At 44.3% G+C, this 20,207-nt stretch overlaps 1 protein-coding gene across 1 annotated transcript in view; it reads left to right on the top strand.

Moving 5' to 3' along the window:
- The window catches only part of LOC126263331 (mastermind-like protein 2), a 187,953-nt gene that overhangs the window by 103,428 nt on the left and 64,318 nt on the right, over nucleotides 1-20,207 (top strand). The window contains exons 3-4 of the mRNA XM_049960420.1: nucleotides 9,030-9,224; nucleotides 17,808-18,448. Of these exons, the coding sequence (XP_049816377.1) occupies nucleotides 9,030-9,224; nucleotides 17,808-18,448 (836 nt within the window). The remainder of the gene's footprint in view (nucleotides 1-9,029; nucleotides 9,225-17,807; nucleotides 18,449-20,207) is intronic.

The raw sequence follows: 20,207 nt of genomic DNA, 5'->3' as shown, positions 1-20,207 counted from the left end.
TGTAAGCGCTATATAATCCATGGCTATTGTGAAATGCTGGTACATTATCAATTGGGTGTAGCCGCCAGATTGTTGAACGCAAACACGCAAAAGTGCATGCATTGTGTTGTACAGGTGCCGGATGTCAGTTTGTGGGATTGAGTTCCATGCCTGTTGCACTCGGTCGGTCAATACAGGGACGGTTAATACTATTTATTTATGTCGCTAGAATTGTCTTTCGACGGTATCCCATATGTGCTCGATTGGAGACATCTACATCTACGTGATTACTCTGCTATTCACAATAAAGTGCCTGGCAGAGGGTTCAATGAACCACCTTCAAGCTGTCTCTCTACCGTTCCGCTCTCGAACGGCACACGGGAAAAACGAGAGCTTACATTTTTCTGTGCGAGCCCTGATTTCTATTATTTTTCATTTCTCCCTATGTAGGTTGGTGCCAACAGAATGTTTTCGCAATCGGAGGAGAAAACTGGTGATTGAAATTTCATGAGAAGATCCCGCCGCAATGAAAAACGTCTTTGTTTAATGATTGCCACTCCAATTCACGTACCATGTCTGTGACACTATCTCCCCTATTTCGCGATAATACAAAACGAGCTGCCCTTCTTTGTACTTTCTCGATGTCATTCGTCAGTCCCACCTGATGCGGATTCCACACCGCACAGCAATACTCCAGAATAGGGTGGACAAGCTTGGTGTAAGCAGTCTCTTTAGTAGACCTGTTGTACCTACTAAGTGTTCTGCCAATGAATCGCAGTCTTTGATTTGCTCTACCCACAATATTATCTATGTGATAGTTCCAATTTAGGTTATTTGTAATTGTAATCCCTAAGTATTTAGTTGAATTTACAGCCCTCAGATTTGTGTGACTTATCGCGTAATCGAAATTTAGCTGATTTCTTTTAGTACTCATGAGAATAACTTCACACTTTTCTTTATTCAGGGTCAATTGCCACTTTTTGCACCATGCAGATATCTTATCTAAATCATTTTGCAAGTCGTTTTGATCATCTGATGACTTCACAAGACGATAAATGACAGCATCATCTGCAAAACAATCTAAGACAACTAGTCAGATTGTCGCCTATGTCGTTAATATAGATCAGTAACAATAAAGGGCCTATAACACTTCCTTGGAGAACGCCGGATATTACTTCTGTTTTACTCGATGAGTTTCCGTCTAATACTACAGATCTGGTGATCGAGCAGGCCAGACAACATTTCGACACCCTGTAGAGCATGATGGGTTACAACAATGGTATGTAGGCGAGCGTTATCCTGTTGAAAAATACCACCTGCAATGCTGTTCATGAATCGCAGCACAACAGGTCTAATCAAGAGGCTGACATACAAATTTGCAGTCAGGGTGCGTGGAATAATCACGAGAATACTTGTGTTGCCATAGGAAATCGCACCCCAGGCCATAACGCTGGGTGTAGGTCCAAAGTGTCCAGCACACATACAGGTCTGCTGAAGTTCCTCAACTGGGTTACTTCCAAGCAACACATAGCCATCACCAGCACCGCGGCATAACCAGTTTTCATCAGAAAACACAGCAAACCTCAACCTGCCCTTTAATGAGCTCCCGCTTGACAACACTTAAGTTGTAAATGGCGGTGGTTTGGGGACAGTAGAATGCATGCCCTAATCCTTGAAGTAACCGATTCATAACAGTTTATTGTGTCAGTGTGATGCCAACAGCTGCTGAGATTGCTAATGCAGAAGCAGTACGATGCGCCAGATTTTGATATTCGCAAACTCACTTATCAAAACCTATAGGATACTTCACGTTGGTCTAGAATCATTAAATTTACCAAGAAGCAAAGTTTCATAATACAATCAAAGGGAAAAACGCCGAAAATTGTTAATTTGTAATTATATAACACGAAAAATTTCTTTTGTCTTTTGTTATCAGACTCATTTTCTGTCTTTCCGTTCGTGTGTAAAGACCCTTTCTCCTCAGGGAGAGGCAAGCGTATCAATTGGAAATTTGTATCACGTACTGAGGTCTATAGTCCTTTGGTGACGTAAAATTGTCAAGCTTCTAAGTCAATGTAGTCCAAAGATACGGCCATTTACGTTACACATTTTGATACACGGAAAACTCACTCATTAAAACCTACAGGTTACTTCACGTTGACATCTAACCACAAAACGTGACAAGAAGAAAGGTTTTAAAGTACAAGTAAAGGGAAAGAATCAGAAAATTGTGAATTTGTAATCATATCACACGAAAAAAATATTTCATTTATCATTTGTTATCCGACTTCAAAATCGAAATTAAAAAATTCTCGAAAGTATTAGAATTCCTGGGACCAATATCTTGACAGAGGATTAAATTAGACACTTGTTCAACAATTTTCTCTTCTAGAGTATCTTTGCACATAACAGGCATTTTCAGTACAACAGATTTTGTTTTAGAAACGATCAAATTAAAATGTTCAGTTATGTTGTTGAGATCAAACAATACCTTTGTAAAACTGTTCATTAGTTATGAAAATTACTTCATCAACATACATAAAGCTCGATATGGATTTCTGATCCTTTATATCCTCTCCAGTGATAAAATTTTCCAGCTGGTATTTCTACATCTACATCTACATTTATACTCCACAAGCCACCCAACGGTGTGTGGCGGAGGGCACTTTACGTGCCACTGTCATTACCTCCCTTTCCTGTTCCAGTCGCGTATGTTTCGCGGGAAGAACGACTGCCGGAAAGCCTCCGTGCGCGATTGAATCTCTCTGATTTTACATTCATGATCTCCTCGGGAGGTATAAGTAGAGGGAAGCAATATATTCGATACCTGATCCAGAAACGCACCCCCTCGAAACGTGGACAGCAAGCTACACCGCGATGCAGAGCGTCCCTCTTGTAGAGTCTGCCACTTGAGTTTGCTAAACATCTCCGTAACGCTATCACGCTTACCAAATAACCCTGTGACGAAACGCGCCGCTCTTCTTTGGATCTTCTATCTCCTCCGTCAACCCGACCTGGTAAGGATCCCACACTGATGAGCAATACTCAAGTATAGGTCGAACGAGTGTTTTGTAAACCACCTCCTTTGTTGATGGACTACATTTTCTAAGGACTCTCCCAGTGAATCTGAACCTGGCACCCGCCTTACCAACAATTAATTTTATATGATCATTCAGCTTTATTATACCTTCATCATGAGAGAGATTACTTCAGAAAATAATAATCAATTATAGCGAATTAATAGGCTTGTAATGCTTGTATATGGTGTAATGAGCCGCTCGGTTAGAGGTACTATGTCACAGATTGCGTGTCACCTCCCGCCGAAGGTTGGAGTCATCCCTTGGCCATGGGCGTGTGTGTTGTTCTTACCTTAAGTTTGTTTCAGTAGTGTGTAAGTCTAGGGACCAATGACCTCAGCAGTTTGGTCCCTTAGGAATTCACAAACATCTGAACATTCTTGGTGTAATGAAGTATTTGTAAAACTAAGATGTCAAGTGAGAAAGAATTAGTCAATAATTGATTAATATAAGTAGAAAGAATTATCTCTTTGATATCGAATAGAATAATTTATTTCAGTCACATACCGGGCCCAGCCGCAGGAGTATATTGAAGCGGTGCTATTAGCCAAATCTAATGTGAGCACTGCAACTGTTTCACGGACAAAATACGGACCGGGTGATACTGTGTATAAATGTGTGTTGTGAGAGAAATTGACGGAAACCGGGAAGAGACCCCTCTCTTCCAGCTTCCGTGTTATAGAGATGCAAATTAAGTGAAAGGAGAGCGGTAACATAAACTGGAGCACCTAATGAGACGCGACGCCTCCGGACCGCTGTTCGTGACACTGGCCGTCGCGATTGCGCAACGCAAGAAGAGCAAGGCAGAGGGGGGGCAAACCGCAGACTTCCGCTGCGGTAACTGTTCCTGCCACTGCACGGCTTCATCTGGGCTCTCTTGTTCCAACCCTTTAACTGCCATCGGGTTCTTAAGACGTCTACGCGGAAACTACAAGGCTTACAGAACAATGACGCAAACAGTGGACATGCTGTCGTGACCACGTGGTGAACGCGCATATCCCTCATTCCCCACAACATTAAACAGCTTTGCTAGCGAGCAAGAGCCTGAGCAGGCTCGAGTGTTCACACTCAAACTCAACAAGTTGTTAAGCCCATATGTAGACAAATCATCCGCTCCCTATTGTTGTCCTGAATTATTTCGCCCCTGCAGATGTACAACGAAATGAAAAGATTTGAAAGCAGGTAGCTGCCGCCCCTCCCCAAACAATTCGTGTCAATGAACTCCACGCATTTATTGAAGTTTGCCGCGTCACTAACGGTGCCCATATTCCACGTGTAATGTGAGTCAAAAAATTGAAGAAATGCTCCGTCCATTGATGTGCGTCTGTTACCTGTTCAAAATGGTTCAGATGGCTCTCAGCGCTATGGGACTTAACATCTGTGGTCATCAGTCCCCTAGAACTTAGACCTACTTAAACCTTACTAACCTAAGGACATCACACACATCCATGCCCGAGGCAGGATTCGAACCTGCGATCGTAGCGGTCACGCGGTTCCAGACTGAAGCGCCTAGAACCGCACAGCCACACCGGCTGGCCCTGTTACCTGTATGTCTAATAGTACCTGCACAGCCGTCTTCTGGAGCCGCGGAGACACCTATGCATAACCCCGTACATCTCACCCCTCCCCGCAATGAAAAACATAGCAGCGGGAAATATTTTTTCTTATTGTTGCTTCTGACTACGACGTTCAGTAAAATATAAATACTTTTGTCCACCACGGTGTGTACCGAATGTCTGTTTAAAATTTGTCCAGGCGCTCCATAGTTGCGCTTACATGTCGCCACGTTTCCTTCCTCATGTGGACAAGTAAAGCTGCTACGGTTGTCCTAGTCCCGCGATAATTTTCTCCCGATACTAAGCGATAGACTATCTGATCAAAAGCACCTGGACACTCATGTGTAATCGACCACCGAACGTAGCGAGAAGGGGACCCGTCAATATAAAAGGAGGCGGGGAGTAGTCTGTTCTCAATGGAGGAGCAGTAACAGCATAAATGGTCGGTCAGGAGTGGTCACTGACTTCCAACGTGGACTAATCATTCCATGTTACCTGAGTAACAAGTCCACACTTGAGAGACTTGAAAGGCAAATCTTGAAGTGCCTGAGCCACAGGGCTTGGGGAGCGTACAGGGCGCCACTGTTCAAGTTTTATAGGGCTTTCGTGCGTTCGCGGCTGGACTATGGGTGCACGGTTTATGGATCGGAGAGGCCTTCATATTTGACGTCATTGACACTGTACGCCACGGCGGGATTCGGCTGGCCACGGGTGGTTATAGGACCAGACCCATACCCAGCCTCTTGCTGAGGACGGGGAACAGGCATTCACCATCCGGCGACAGCTCCTCATGGTGCGTCAGGCGTGTAAGTTCTTCGCAGCCCCGACTTTTCCCGCATATCATACTGTTGCTCGTCCGCCTCTGAAACGCCTTTTCTCTGACCATCCGCGAGCCACATTGCCGTTTGGGAGCCGGCTGCTGTGACTGAGCGGTTCTAGGCGCTTCAGTCCGGAACCGCGCTGCTGCTGCAGTTGCAGGTTCGAATCCTGCCTCGGGCATGGATGTGTGTGATGTCCTTAGGTTAGTTAGGTTTAAGTAGTTCTAAGTCTAGGTGACTGATGACCTCAGATGTTAAGTCCCATAGTGCTCAGAGCCATTTGAACCATTTTGAGCAGTTTGGGATCCACATGCAGCGTGTGCTGGAGTCACTCTGTGTGGAACTACTACAACCCTAAATCCAGGGTTTTAACCGTCTTCCGGCCTGGTTACTGCAGAGGCCCAGCGTCATTTTAGATTTAGTGCAGTACAGGAGAGATGGCACTCCTGGTTCTGTTTCTAATGCGATATTTTCTGACATTTTATATGATCATCACAACGATACGGTTCTTTTTACGGGTAGGTCGAAACAGGGGGACTCGGTTGGTTGCTCTGTTGTTTTCCCGGATCGTGTCCTCAAGGTCCAACTGCGCAACACTCTCCTGTCTTTCGTGCAGAATTATATGCGATCTTGCGGGCAATGGAGCAGATGAGACGTTCTTCAAGTGCTAAATTTCTTGTCTGTTCCGTTTCTCTGAGTGTCCTTCAGTCTCCGAATCGTTTGCACCCAGCGTAGTCCAGACTATCCAGGATGGCCTCCTCCAACTATGACTGGGGAAGGAGGTGCCTTTCTGATGGGTGCCAGGGCACATGGGCATTGCGGGGAACGAAAGGGCGGATCTAGCAGCCAAGGAGGCGTGTCATGATCCTCAGGTACTTCAGTATGCCATTCCCCTGCACGCTATAACCTCGCTGTTGAGCTCCAGAGTCTTGCGTCGGCGGGAGGATGAGTGGCTGGAAGTGAAAGACAATATGATTCGTATAGTGAATCTCACAACGTGGTCGTGGTTCTTGCGTCGGCGGGAGGATGAGTGGCTGGAAGTGAAAGACAATATGATTCGTATAGTGAATCTCACAACGTGGTCGTGGTTTATTTCCTCCTCACTCGTCTTCGCAGAGGTCACACGGTCCTATGACATATGGCTTCTTGGTCCGACGAGAGCCATCTCCAATGTGTGGTGCATGTGATGTTCAGATCACTGTGCGCTACATGTTATTCGACTGAGTTTTATTTACCGACCAGCAGGCCGCGGCTGATTTGCCGATGAATCTGCAGTCTATTTTAGGTAACGTTCAAACAAATGTGATCACAGTTTAAAAGTTTTGTGAATTGTCCAGTGTTTTTTTCCAAGATTTTAGGGAGCTGGTTTTTGTGTGTTAACAGGGTGATTGGCTCAACCATATTCTACTTGGAGCTGGTTTTAATGTGTTAACAGGGTGATTGGCTCACCCATTTTTTACTTAAGGGGTCAGCCAGTTACATTTCCCTGTGCCTTTCTTTTAGATCCTTCGTCTATTTACCTGTGTTTTGGTCTCAAGTATAGCATCTTTTATTCTTTCCCTTTGTCTTATCATGAATGATCACATTTTAGTAATTTTATCCATATTCGTTTCTTTAAAGTGTGTAAGGGCGCTGATAACCTCGCTGTTGAGGGCCCGTCAGCACCACAAAAAACACACATTCACACACTCACTAATAAGTCCATCAGGGACATTTCAACCCATCTAAAGCTACCCAAGTCGACTATTAGTGACGTGATTGTGAAGGAGAAGTGCGAAAGAACAACTACTGCTAAAGCAGCACCAAGCTGACGCCAACGACCGTAGAGAATTGCGGAGGGCGTTTGTAAAAAATGGCATAAAACCGGCGGAAGAAATCGTCATGATTTCCCAAGTGCTACCAGCAGCACAGATAGCATAATGACTGTGAGTAGAGAATTTAGAAGGTTGGGCTACAATAGTGAGCGTTCCTCGTAAGACACATTTCTGCAGCCAGTTCTAGGCGACGCTTCAGATGGTACAAGGAACGATGCCACTGAACGATACGTGATTGGGAAGAATGATCTGGAGTGATGAATCACGGTGTACTCCGTTGCAGTCCGATGGAAGGCCTTGTGTTTGGCGAATGCCTCGAGAAAGTTGCTTGCCGTCATGTGTCCTGCCAACCTTGAAGTGCGGAGGACGTGATGTTACGGTACTGGGATGTTTTCCGTTGTTAGGGTGTTGTGCCCTTATTGTGCTTAAGAAAACGAAAATACGGAAGAATATCAGCACATATTACAGAATAGTGCACTGCGTACAGTAGAGGAACAGTTCGGAGACTATATTTGTTTCTGTCATCATGACGGGTGCGACGGACATTCAAATGGCTTTGAGCTCTATGGGACTTAACTTCTGAGGTCATCAGTCCCCTAGAACTTAGAGCTACTTAAACCTAACTAACCTAAGGACATCACACACATCCATGCCCGAGGCAGGATTCGAACCTGCGAATGTAGTGGTCGCGCAGTTCCAGACTGGAACGCCTAGAACCGCTCGGCTACCACGGCCGGCGCGACGGACATTGCTCTGCCGACAAAACCCTTCCTGGCGCTGAGTCTACACCTGAAACGAATGGAACACCTTTGGAATGAGCTAGAACGTCGACTCGGTGCTGACACCAGCGTTCAATACCACTACGTTATCTGGTTTCGGCTCTCAAGGAAGAATATGTTACCGTTCCTCCAGAGACATTCAGACATCTCGCTGAAACTGTCCCCACGGGAGTTCAAGATGTCGTAAAGGTGAAGGGTGGACACATCTCAAGGTATTCCAGAGCTATGTTGGAACGCAGAAATAAAAGTACATTCGCACTCACACACACGCTCTTTCTCTCTCTCTCTCTCTCTCTCGCTCTCTCTCTCTCTTTCTCTCTCTCTCTCTCTCTCTCTCTGTCTCCCTCGCACATACACACAATTTATATGCATATGTGCTTGACAAACATTGAGTATTGGATATACAGTGAGATCCAACTGCCCTAGACGACCAAACGATAGGTTTAATGCAACCCGCAACGCGTCCAAATACCACTCACAAGATTTTCATATTCTCTTGTTCGCTACACACAAACTATTAGTCATACAGAAAAAATTAACAGGATCATTTAGCAGTAAATTTGATGTAGCTTAATTTTGTAGAGATATACGTTTTTGCTGAATGCCGCAGTTTTCGAATAATTAAAAAACGGAAAACCTACAAAAGTGACCTTCAAAGGAGTGTTTCTTGAAAAACGTGGCCTCCAGGGAAAACGTACCACAGTACAAAATTTAACCACATTAAATTTCCTACAAATGAGGGCTCGTTCACTTTTTCTGTAGGACTTGTGGTCTGCACATAGTGAGTGCAGAATATGAGAATCACTCGCTTGGTTTTTGAAGGCATTGCGGGCTGCATAAAATCCATTGTTAGCAGCAGCTGAATCACCCTGTGATATTTTGTGAATTATTGACTGTTGATTTGATATGTGTATGTTGTTTCTCGAGCAGCGTGTAGAAGATACGCAGCCCAGTATTTAGCTGTGCCCAATACACGGTAGAGAGATTGTATGCGTGTGGTCTGCAGGCGTCGGCGGTGGTGTCGAAGCACGGGCGGCCGGTGTATGGGCCGCCGCCGCCCCCAGTGAAGGTGGTGCCGTACTACATCCGGGAGCCGGAGCCCATCATCGAGATCATCGTCAAGGAGTCCAACACGACGCTGCCCCCGCCCCCCGCGCCGGAGCTGCCACCCCTGCCGCCCACCAAGTCCAGCAAGGAGCCCGTGAGTAGCCTTCCACACCTCACCTCGTCTCAACACACCTCACTCGCCCCGCTCAAAACTCCTGTTTCCCTCACTAGGTGACAACTGGATATTTTTGTTGTTGTGTCACGCTTAGTGATGTCGAGCATACTTTCCTGTCTATAGTTGAAGGGATTGATGCAAGAAGGAGGCAGCTCCACTTTATCCAGTTTGTGGCAAATTAAAAAAAAGTTTTAAAAATTCAGTTCACCAAATCGAAAAAATTGTCAGCCTTGTTTTAGGCTATGGGGTATTTAATACTACTGACGAGAATACACACAAGGTATGCACTCAGGTAGGTGCAATAGAGTTTTGAATTTTGGAGCTGCCTCAGTTTTGCTCCAAAGTGAATGAAAAACTCTTTGTAGGACCATTTTCTTAATAACTAACCATCAGTCTAAAAAACATTTATTAATAAAGAAAGTACAACATTATTGGCATAATACATTAATACTACAGTTCTTATTCAGTTTTTCTAGCTCGCCTTCAGTCAATTCAGGATCGTTTGAAGCATCCAGCCAAATACACATCTTGGGTATGCTTAGTCGTTAGGCCATTAAAAGCATTAATAATACGATGCCTTGCTTCAACGTCAAATTTAGTAGAACAGTTGTATTTGCAACTGCAATAATTACCTGTAGTCTGGCGAGGCATGTTTTTTCCACTCGTGCTCTTGTACTTATTTCCATCAACCTTCCGCTGTTTTCTTATGTTCCGTTCCCGTTGTTCCTTGTGCGATCCTTTTTTCCTCTTCAGTGGTCCAACAACTGCGTCTCTGCTTCTTGAATCTTCTTCTGAATCAGTAGAAGTCTCATCTCCACCAGGCTCGTAGTTTTCTGAAGAGTCCTTCCTCTACTGTTTCACGCATATTCTCAGAAACCGTGAAATCAAATGACGATAAAGTCACGAAACAGATTGTAAACCTGATAAAAAATATCCCTCACAGAGAACGCGTGATGTTTAAACTGGTCTGCTGAACAATACGTATCACAACCTCCTTCCTGCTATAGTTTCGGGGAAGCTCCCGGAGCTGCCTCTGTTTTCATGCAAACTCTGAGTACAGGCAGCTCCATCTGTTGGATTTCTCTGAAACTAGTGGGTGGAGCTGCTTCTTTCTTGCACCAAATGAAGAGGCTCTTTTTTTTTTTTTTTTTTTTGTATGTGATAGAATGTTCAACTCAATAGAACCAAAAAGTGGATCTGTCTCCTTCTAGAGCCAAACCCCTCAATTTCGTTTCCTGCTATCGGAGGAATCCGCAAAGACTATTGAGAATGTAATATATTTCTCAGAAGCCAACTATTTCGAAGAGTGAAAATTTCCACCATTTTCCTTGGATGGCTATAGGCATCGGCTGGGTGGTGAGTGGCGGAGGGGGTAAAAGAGAGTGGGATCCCCCTTTTGGAATGTAGGGTACACATTTTTGATGATTCATTACAGAGCCCTCACGCATTTCTAGAAGTGTATCTGATTCTATTAAACTTCAGATTTAACACTACTGTGCACAGCGGCATTTAGCATCACTACATAACTGCTATTCGTTCAGTGTTTGCTTGCAAATAAATTGTTTTTGGAAGGGGTCCACCTTGAGCAAATCAATTTTTTCCTTTTCTTCTATTAGCCATAGATGTTCTGTTGAAGTTTCAGCATCAACAGTGGGCAAGAAAAATTGTGTTTTGCTCACCAATAAATTTGATAACGAGTAGACGCGGACACAAGAGCTTCAACCTCAAGATGACTATTTCAACGCTCTGCCAGGTATTTCCAAGTAAGCTCTACAATTAACTCCGAATCACCACAGCAAAATTACGTCAAACTATTCTGAACATAAAATTCATCAGAATCTGTCTTTCGCGTAATGTAATGCGTAAATACAAAATTTGAGCTGTCTTCCAAAGTTTTAAATACTTTCTCATAAACTCGACTTTACGTATGTATAAGTAGTAAGAGCACTTTTCCTGTTGTTTAATAGAAGGAAAAAAAAGCCCACTGATGACGCTGAAACTTCAGCAAAACAGGTCTGAGTATGAAAATAAATGAAAAAAAACTTTGTTTCATTCAATTCGGATCCCTTGTTAGACTGCCAGGCTGTTTACGGGAAACTGTACAGGAGTTTGGAGTTTCTCAAACTCTATGGGGCACAATGTAGGACAACATGTAATCATAGAGTTGTTAATCCTACAGTCCACTTGACATGGTTGCATTATAATTTGACGAAATGTGAAGACAAGACTCATATTTCATCAGTTATAATCGGTTTAATGAAAAATTTGAAGGTTGTTATCAGAGATTTTCAATGCCGTATTACGTCGTCGAATGTTGGCCATGGACTACATTTTACTCGAACAATACAAAACATTTTGATCTCGAAACATATTTTGTTCCGCTTTGATTATGACAGTCAACATTAAAAAAAAGAAGGCGTGAACATAATGCAATAAATCCATTTACATGATCACATTCAAGAGCTGCAATTAAAAGAACACTTGCAAATGTTATTAAAGTTAAATAAGCGTTTCTAAAAGCTTTTTTTATATTTTTTCACTCTGTGAGCTTTCCATCAGTGGCATTCTAGATTATTTTTGTTGATATACAACAGGATTTCCATATTCTTTCCGAGTTTTGATTCAGTTTCAGATGTTTCATTTTCAGTGTCAGCCTAACATTACTGCTTTACGGATAAAGATATATTTTGTTAATATTTTGTAGTTCTGTTGCCTAGCCAACTGAATAAGTCAAATTTAATGACATGACGATGTAATTTCAGATCGTTAAATGAGAAATGTGGCATCAGTTGTCTGAGACACAACAACATTTGCGTTCTTCTTATTAAATTTCATTCTTGAGAACAATTTGTTCTCAGACTCACAGAATCAGTTATCTTGGTTTTAGAATACTGCTCCCCTCCCATTTTTTTGATAAATTTCTGTGTGTATGCCCAAGACAGCAGCATTACAGTAATCTCTGGTTTTGTAAACTAGAAAACTTCAATTAAGAAAGACTAACAAACTAAAAATAACACTATAAAAGGAAAGATTAAAAGTGTAATATCAAATGCTGCAGCGAAAAGAAAGTCTTAACAACAGAGGCTCATGCGTTGTTATTCTTGAAGTTGCTATGTCTACGGTAACACATGAAAGAGCTTACTTATAGCCAAATAAAGGTCAGACTAAGACCAATACTCCCTCTAGCGATAAAATAGTGATATCACACAATCGATGACATAAAAGAATTACATGAAATATGATAACAAATCAAACATAAGTACATATCAACTGCAGGTGCTTATAAAATAACACAAAAGCAACAATCGATAAATTATATGTCCTCAGTTAATGCTTATGAGTAATGTTAAACGAACAACATAAAAATGATGTTCAAGAAAACTTCGAGAACACACATATAGTAACAAAACAAGTCAGTATAAGGTACCTGACAGTGTTGGTAAAATTCCCACGGACTTTATTCCCCACTTTCCACCTCACCTCCTGCCTGTCATCTCCATAGTTTTCGTACCTAACAGACCCCTATCTTTTTACCCCCTCCCACAACCCTATGGATCATACTGTCTCCTCCGACAATATTCTCATCCAATGCAGGTCCTTCAGATTTTAAGTGAAAGAGCAGCGCTTCATTGTTTTTATCAGAATAATTTTACCTCACTGTGATGTGTTTTTAAAACACATATATTTTTATTTCTTGGCTGTCCTTCTTTGTTTTTTAATTTAAAATATAAGAACAGACCCAAATTTTGTTTCTCATTCCATATTTTTTAATTCGGTTGGCTGAAGAGCGGAATATTGTATCGCCAATGGCTCAGCCTCCTCCCATAGCGGCGAGTGCTATAAAATAACATTAAATGAAAAAACTGGTAAAATACATGAAAAGTTATATAACATATTATATTCAACAACATTATATTAAGAGAGATGTCCGAAACGAAAAGTGGTTTTTTTTTTTTTTCATACACTGTTCCTTTGTACATTCGTATATATCGTCCTTAAGTGATTACCTTAGACAGAATGACTAGACAGACAACTTAGATATTAGGAGGTAATTACTGCTTTGGTATCATATTTTTAACTTTTCCCTTTATAATGTTACTGTTCAGTTGCTAGTATTACTTAGTTTGGTTTTCTTGTTTATAGACATAAAGATGATCGTAGTTTACTGTCACAAGCGGTCGTTGAATGACTAAAAACTGTAACTACCGTCTGGATAAACTGAAGAGAAAAGAGAAACTAGTTGTGTCTAACTTGAGAACTATTTCTTTCTCACTGAAGGTATTGTCATGTTCTTTCTTTCTACGGCATAACTATAGAGCTTCTTGAAGCAGCAAATGGACAGGAAATCAACTAATTCCTTAAGATAGGAACTCTTCCGGCATTTGCCTCAGTCGACTTAGGGAAAACAGGAAGAACAGTGGTACGGGCTTTGAAACTCGTTCTTTCCGAAAACGGGTCCAGCAGGTTTACCGTTGCTTCATCTTACACACCCGACCTCAGCCGACAAAATTTCAGAGGCTGTTCAGGGATGTTCTCGGTGTATTTTGGTACAAGGGACCTAAGGGCTCTGGTGAGTCATTACTAATTAATTGTATTAGATTTAATTTCTTATCCTGATGTATGTTTCCTTCAGTAGTGCACTGAAAATATCTGTACCGCAGTATCAATGTCGGAGGTATGGGCTGTGAGTCTTGTTTGGGAACAAACTTGAATCATTCCCTCACGGTTCTTCAGTAATGCACACTACACTCTTCGCTCTCGAGTTTGTGTTCAGTGCTGCACGGTTCTGTCTAGGCTTTTGTTTCCCGACAGTGTTAGTTGTACCGTGACAATAGTACACAGCAATATGTATAGGTTTACGGATGAATATTTCGCCAGTATGAACCTCGTGTGTGGATTCACTGAATGCAATGAGAGGGCAGCACGACGTCGCTGGAGGAAAAACGACGTGAGTCCCCAGAACATAATACATTACCTTGTCCATATTACTGGTGCAATTTCTTTCACAGATGTCGCTGAAGTGGAAAGTAGTTGGAAGAATTTGGTGAAACACGAAGCAACAAATCATTTCAACTGCCTTTCATATAGACGACATTTGTGAAACAACTACCACCAGTAATGTGGACAAAGTAATGTATTTCGTTCTGGAGATTCAAGTTGTTTCGGTATAAAAATCGGGTTTCTCATTAAAGATTTTAGAATAATTGTCTTTTAAACCCTCTGTGATCCTAATGTTATAGGTATTTCTTGAGATATTATCATTTTTAAACGGTTTCTAACCCACTTTGATTTTTGTCGCTTACAGAGACATCTGTCACTAACGAAAAAAAATTTTAGATTCAAAAGTTACTTTTTTCCGGAATATCCGAACCCGCAATAAAAAATGGAAATTTCTCTTTAACATTTCGAAGTTGACCCGCCATCCCGTCCCCTGGGGATGGGTCAAGGGTCGAGTTTGGTGTTGTTGGATGTCCCCCTTTGAGATGAACGACTTTTATTAAAATCTTTTTTAATCTAATTTGTAGCTTTTTTATGTATTTCCAACAACGTTTTTAAATTCTCTCCCGATATATCTTAATCAACCTACAAACCAGTTTAATATCTTCTAATTCACGCAAGTGACAATCGGTATTCTATTTTCAGTAAACATTCAGTTTTTCTAACGCAATGTACGAGGCGTGTTTTTTAAGTAAGTGCCGTTTTGAATTTTAAAAAAGACGTGCTAAGATATCTCAATAATTTTATTTTTACATGAAAGCCTGTACCTTAATCTACTTTTCTACATAATTTCCGTCAATATTGAGGCACTTGTCATAACGTTGTACCAGTTGTTTAATACCCTCCTCATAGAAGTCTGCTGCCTGACATGTTAACCACTGCATCACCACTGTTTTGACTTCGTGAGTCATGGACTGTGCGGCTGGTCCCGGCGGAGGTTCGAGTCCTCCCTCCGGCATGGGTGTGTGTGTTTGTCTTTAGGATAATTTAGGTTAAGTAGTGTGTAAGCTTAGGGACTGATGACCTTAGCAGTTAAGTCCCATAAGATTTCACACACATTTGAACTTTTTTTTTTTTACTTCGTCATCGTCTTGAAGACTCTCACCGCCCAGGTGTTTCTTCAAGTGCAGGAACAGATGGTAGTCACTGGGCGCAAGATCGTGGCTGTACGGAGGTTCATCTAGAGTTTCCCATCGAAAAAATGTGATGAGATCTTTGGTCTGATTCGCCACATGCGGACGGACATTGTCTTGCAGCAAAACGATGTCCTTGCTCAACTTCCATGGACTGTTGCTTTGATTCTGGTGTGACGTAGGTCACCCATGTTTCATCGCCCACAACAATTTGGCTTAAGAAACCGTCACCGTCGTTGTGGTACTGCTCAATGAAAGTCAATGCACTGTCTAAACGTTTGGTTTTGTGCACATCCGGCAACATTTTCGGTACCCAATGTGCGCACACATTTAGGTAATTCAAGTGCTCGGGCACAATGACATACAAAACACAACGAGAAACATTAGGAAAGTCATCCCGCAAGGAGGAAATCGTAAAGCGTCTGTTTCCTCTCACCTTATTGTCCACTTCCTGCACCAAACTTTCATTAACGACCGAAGGACGCCCACTCCGTTATTCATCATGCACATTTGTGCGGCCATCTTAAATGCTCTCACCCACTTTCTTACCATTCCATCACTCATAAAGTTTTCTCCGTAAACTGCACAGATCTCACGACGAATGTCGATCGCTTTTAGGCCTTTAGCACTAAGAAATCTTATAACAGCCCGTACTTCACGGTCGGCGGGACTCACGATTATCGGAGGCATCTTAAACACTCAGTACACAACGTAAACAAGGAAGGATCAGACAGTTGTGGCGTCAGTGCGTAAATTAAGGTAAAGGTTTTCATGTGAAAATAAAATTATTGAGATAACATAGAACGTCTTTTTTTAATTTCAAAACGGTACTTACTTAAAAAAACACGCCTCGAACATTATTACAATTTTTTAAGTTTTTAACATCTTTCGACTGAAGAGTGGCGAATTGTACACTACTGGCCATTAAAATTGCTACACCAAGAAGAAATGCAGATGATAAACTGGTATTCATTGGACAAATATATTATACTAGAACTGACATGTAATTACATTTTCACGCAATTTGGGTGCCATAGATCCTGAGAAATCAGTACCCAAAACAACCACCTCTGGCCGTAATAACGGCCTTGATACGCCTGGGCATTGACATTGAGTCAAACAGAGCTTGGATGGCGTGTACAGGTACAGCTGCCCATGCAGCTTCAACACGATACCACAGTTCATCGGCGTATTGTGGCGAGCCAGTTGCTCGACCACCATTGACCAAACGTTTGCAATTGGTGAGGGATCTGGAGAATCTGCTGGCCAGGGCAACAGTCGAACATTTTCTGTATCCAAGAAAGGCCCGTACAGGACCTGCAACATGCGGTCGTGCATTAGCCTGCTGAAATGTAGGGTTTCGCAGGGATCGAATGAAGGGTAGAGCTACGGGTCGTAACACATCTGAAATGTAACGTCCACTGTTCAATGTGCAGACATTGCGAACAAGAGGTGACCGAGACGCGTAACCAATGCACCCCATACCATCACGCCGGGTGATACGCCAGTATGGCGATGACGAATACACGCTTCCAATGTGCGTTCACCGCGATGTCGCCAAACACGGATGCGACCATCATGATGCTGTAAACAGAACCTGGATTCATCCGAAAAAATGACGTTTTGTCATTCGTGCACCCAGCTGCGTCGTTGAGTACACCATCGTAGGCGCTCGTGTCTGTGATGCAGCGTCAAGGGTAACCGCAGCCATGGTCTCCGAGCTGATAGTCCATGCTGCTGCAAACGTCGTCGAACTGTTCGTGCAGATGGTTGTTGTCTTGCAAACGTCCCCATCTGTTGACTCAGGGATCGAGACGAGGCTGTACGATCCGTTACAGCCATGCGGATAAGATGCCTGTCATCTGGATTGCTAGTGATACGAGGCCTTTGGGATCCAGCACGGCGTTCCATATTACCCTCCTGAACCCACAGATTCCATATTCTGGTAACTGTCATTGGATCTCGACCAACGCGAACAGCTATTTCGCCATACGATAAACCGCAATCGCGATAGGCTACAATCCGACCTTTATCAAAATCGGAATCGTGATGGTACACATTTCTCCTCCTTACACGAGGCATCAGAACAAAGTTTCAGCAGGCAACGCCGGTCGACTGCTGTTTGTGTATGAGAAATCGGTTGGAAACATTCCTCATGTCAGCACGTTGTAGGTGTCGCCACCGGCGCCGACTTTGTGTGAGTGCTCTGAAAGCTAATCATTTGCATATCACAGCATCTTCTTCCTGTCGGTTAAATTTCGCGTCTGTAGGACGTCATCTTTGTGGTGTAGCAATTTTAATGGCCAGTAGTGTAACTGCTGACAGCCCACCACCCGGCCATGTGGGCGACATGGATGAAACAACGACAAAGGAAAGAAAGTGTTTGAGCTGCAAGACGTGCCGCGTGTAACTCGCCGCCTCCCGCCGGCAGGTGCACGTGTTCTACGTGAAGTACGAGAAGGACCCGGCGGGCGGCATCGCCTACGACGCTCCAGTGCCGGCGGTGACGCCGGAGCCGGTGCAGTCCGCCGTGGAGAACGAGGCCGACCCGGGGCCTTCAGCGGGCGCCGGCTACGGCGTGCAGCCGTCCCCCTACCCGCCGCCGCCGCCCCCGCCACCCCCGCCCTCCACCACGCTGCGCGCCATCGTCAAGCCGGACTCGGAGCTGATACACACCTCCAGCAACCTCAAGGTCACGTTCGGGAAGGGAGGTCACGGTCACGGCCACCACGGCAACGGCGGCGGCGGGCGCTACGGCTCGCGGGTGCTGCGCGTGGCGCAGGGAGCCGAAGAGTCCGCCCCCGACTCCACCGGGGCCACGCCGCCCCCCCAGCCGGCGACCACCACGCTGAGCGCCATCATCCGCCCCGACTCCGAGCAGGCGCACAGCTCCGCCGGCCTCAGGGTCACGTTCGGGGCGGCCGCCGACGAGTCTTCCCGCGAGGAGTCCGCTCCGGAACCCGCCGTCGCTGCGGCTCCGTCCGGCACCGGAACGGGGCTCGGCGTGGGCCCCACCGCACAGGCCTCCTCCAGGATCAACCGGCAGCAGGTGCCGCCGCAGCAGTTCCCCAGGTCAGTCGGCCTACGTGCAAACTCTGATCGTCCTGCACCGCGTTTCTCAACCAAGTTCCAGCTTTTGGAACTGATGATCTACAGGGTGTCCGAAAAGTCTTTCTCTGATTACATAAATTGATAACTCAGGCTAGAAGTAAGATACAAATACGAAAATGGTGTCTAATTGTTTACAAACTATCAAAGTTTTTTTTTCACACATCAGTAAACTTCTGCATGAGCACCCTTGGTAGCACGTAGCACATCTAGGTGATATTCAATTCCCGTCCACACATTAGCCAACATCACTGGAGGGATCGATTCAACGACTGTGGTTATCCGTTGCCGCAGGGTCTCAAGATCTGCTACGCGTGTTCGGTAGACCTCGTCCTTGGCATAACCCCAGAAAAAGAAGTATAATGGGGTTATGTCAGGAGAGCGTGGAGGCCAAACCGTTGGCCCATCACGACCAATCCATCGCCCAGGAAAGGCCATAACGAGAAAGTCACGGACGTCCAAACCCCAATGAGGCGGTGCACCGTCTTGCTGAAACAAGACATCGGGGTGATACTGAAGCAGCTGAGAAACAGCATACAGTTGCAACATATCCAGATACACTGAAGATGTGATGGTAGCCTCAGCGAAGAAGAATGGCCCGATAATTCGATCGTGCAATAGCGCGTACCAAACATTCACCTATGGTTCAAATGGTTCAAACGGCTCTGAGCACTATGGGACTCAACTGCTGTGGTCATTAGTCCCCTAGAACTTAGAACTACTTAAACCTAACTAACCTAAGGACATCACACACATCCATGCCCGAGGCAGGATTCGAACCTGCGACCGTAGCAGTCGCACGGTTCCGGACTGCGCGCCTAGAACCGCGAGACCACCGCGGCCGGCTTCACCTTCGGACTGCCTCTGGTGCACGCCATGACCTCGCCAGGGGGTTGTGAACCCCAAATGCGCACATTGTGGCGATTCACTACTCCACTGACAAAAAAGGTCGCTTCGTCGGAAAAGGCAATTCGTCTGAGATAACCATCATCGTCCTCAATACGTGATAGCATTTCGACCGCAAAGTCATATCGACGTGTACTGTCCATGGGCAACAAGGCCTGAACGTTTTGCACTTTCTATGCACGAAACAATAAACGTTTGTGTAAAATGTCATGGAGAGAGCTTTTTGGCATCTGTAATTCACGTGAGGCCCTGCTCACCGATTTCTTCGGACTTCGCAGGAAAGACAGCCTTACAGCTTCCACCCTGTCTGCTGAGGTTCTTGGTCGACCAGACCTCGGAAGGTCAGCAACCTATCCTGTGTTCTTGAACTTCTCATACCAGGCTTTAATACTCTTGACATCAGGTGGATTCCTTCCAAATGTTGTCTGGAAGTGTCTCTGCACTGTGGTTGGTGATCGTGTCTCATGGTACCACAGGACACACTGTGCCTTCCCCTGACTGGTTAACATGGCTTCTTGGGCACTGCACCTCATCCACTACTTACGTAATGCGAACCTAAGGCAGAAAAAAACTTTGATAGTTGTAAACAATTCGACACAAGTTTCATATTTGTATCTTACTTCTAGCCTGAGTTATCAATTTATGTAATCGGGGAAAGTCTTTTCGGACACCCTGTACATCTACCCTCATGCTCATAAATTAAGGATAATGCTGATACATGGTGAAACAACGCTCTGGTGGGCGGTTTGAGGGTTTAAATCACTTCGGGGTATGACCATGCGGTGCATTTGACCTGCGGTCGTCGCACGGTGGCGCT

This window comes from Schistocerca nitens, chromosome 6 (assembly GCF_023898315.1).
Source record: "Schistocerca nitens isolate TAMUIC-IGC-003100 chromosome 6, iqSchNite1.1, whole genome shotgun sequence".
Taxonomy (NCBI): Eukaryota; Metazoa; Arthropoda; class Insecta; order Orthoptera; family Acrididae; genus Schistocerca; species Schistocerca nitens.
The sequence above is the reverse complement of the archived record's forward strand: the minus strand, read 5'-3'. Positions and strand labels throughout refer to the sequence as shown.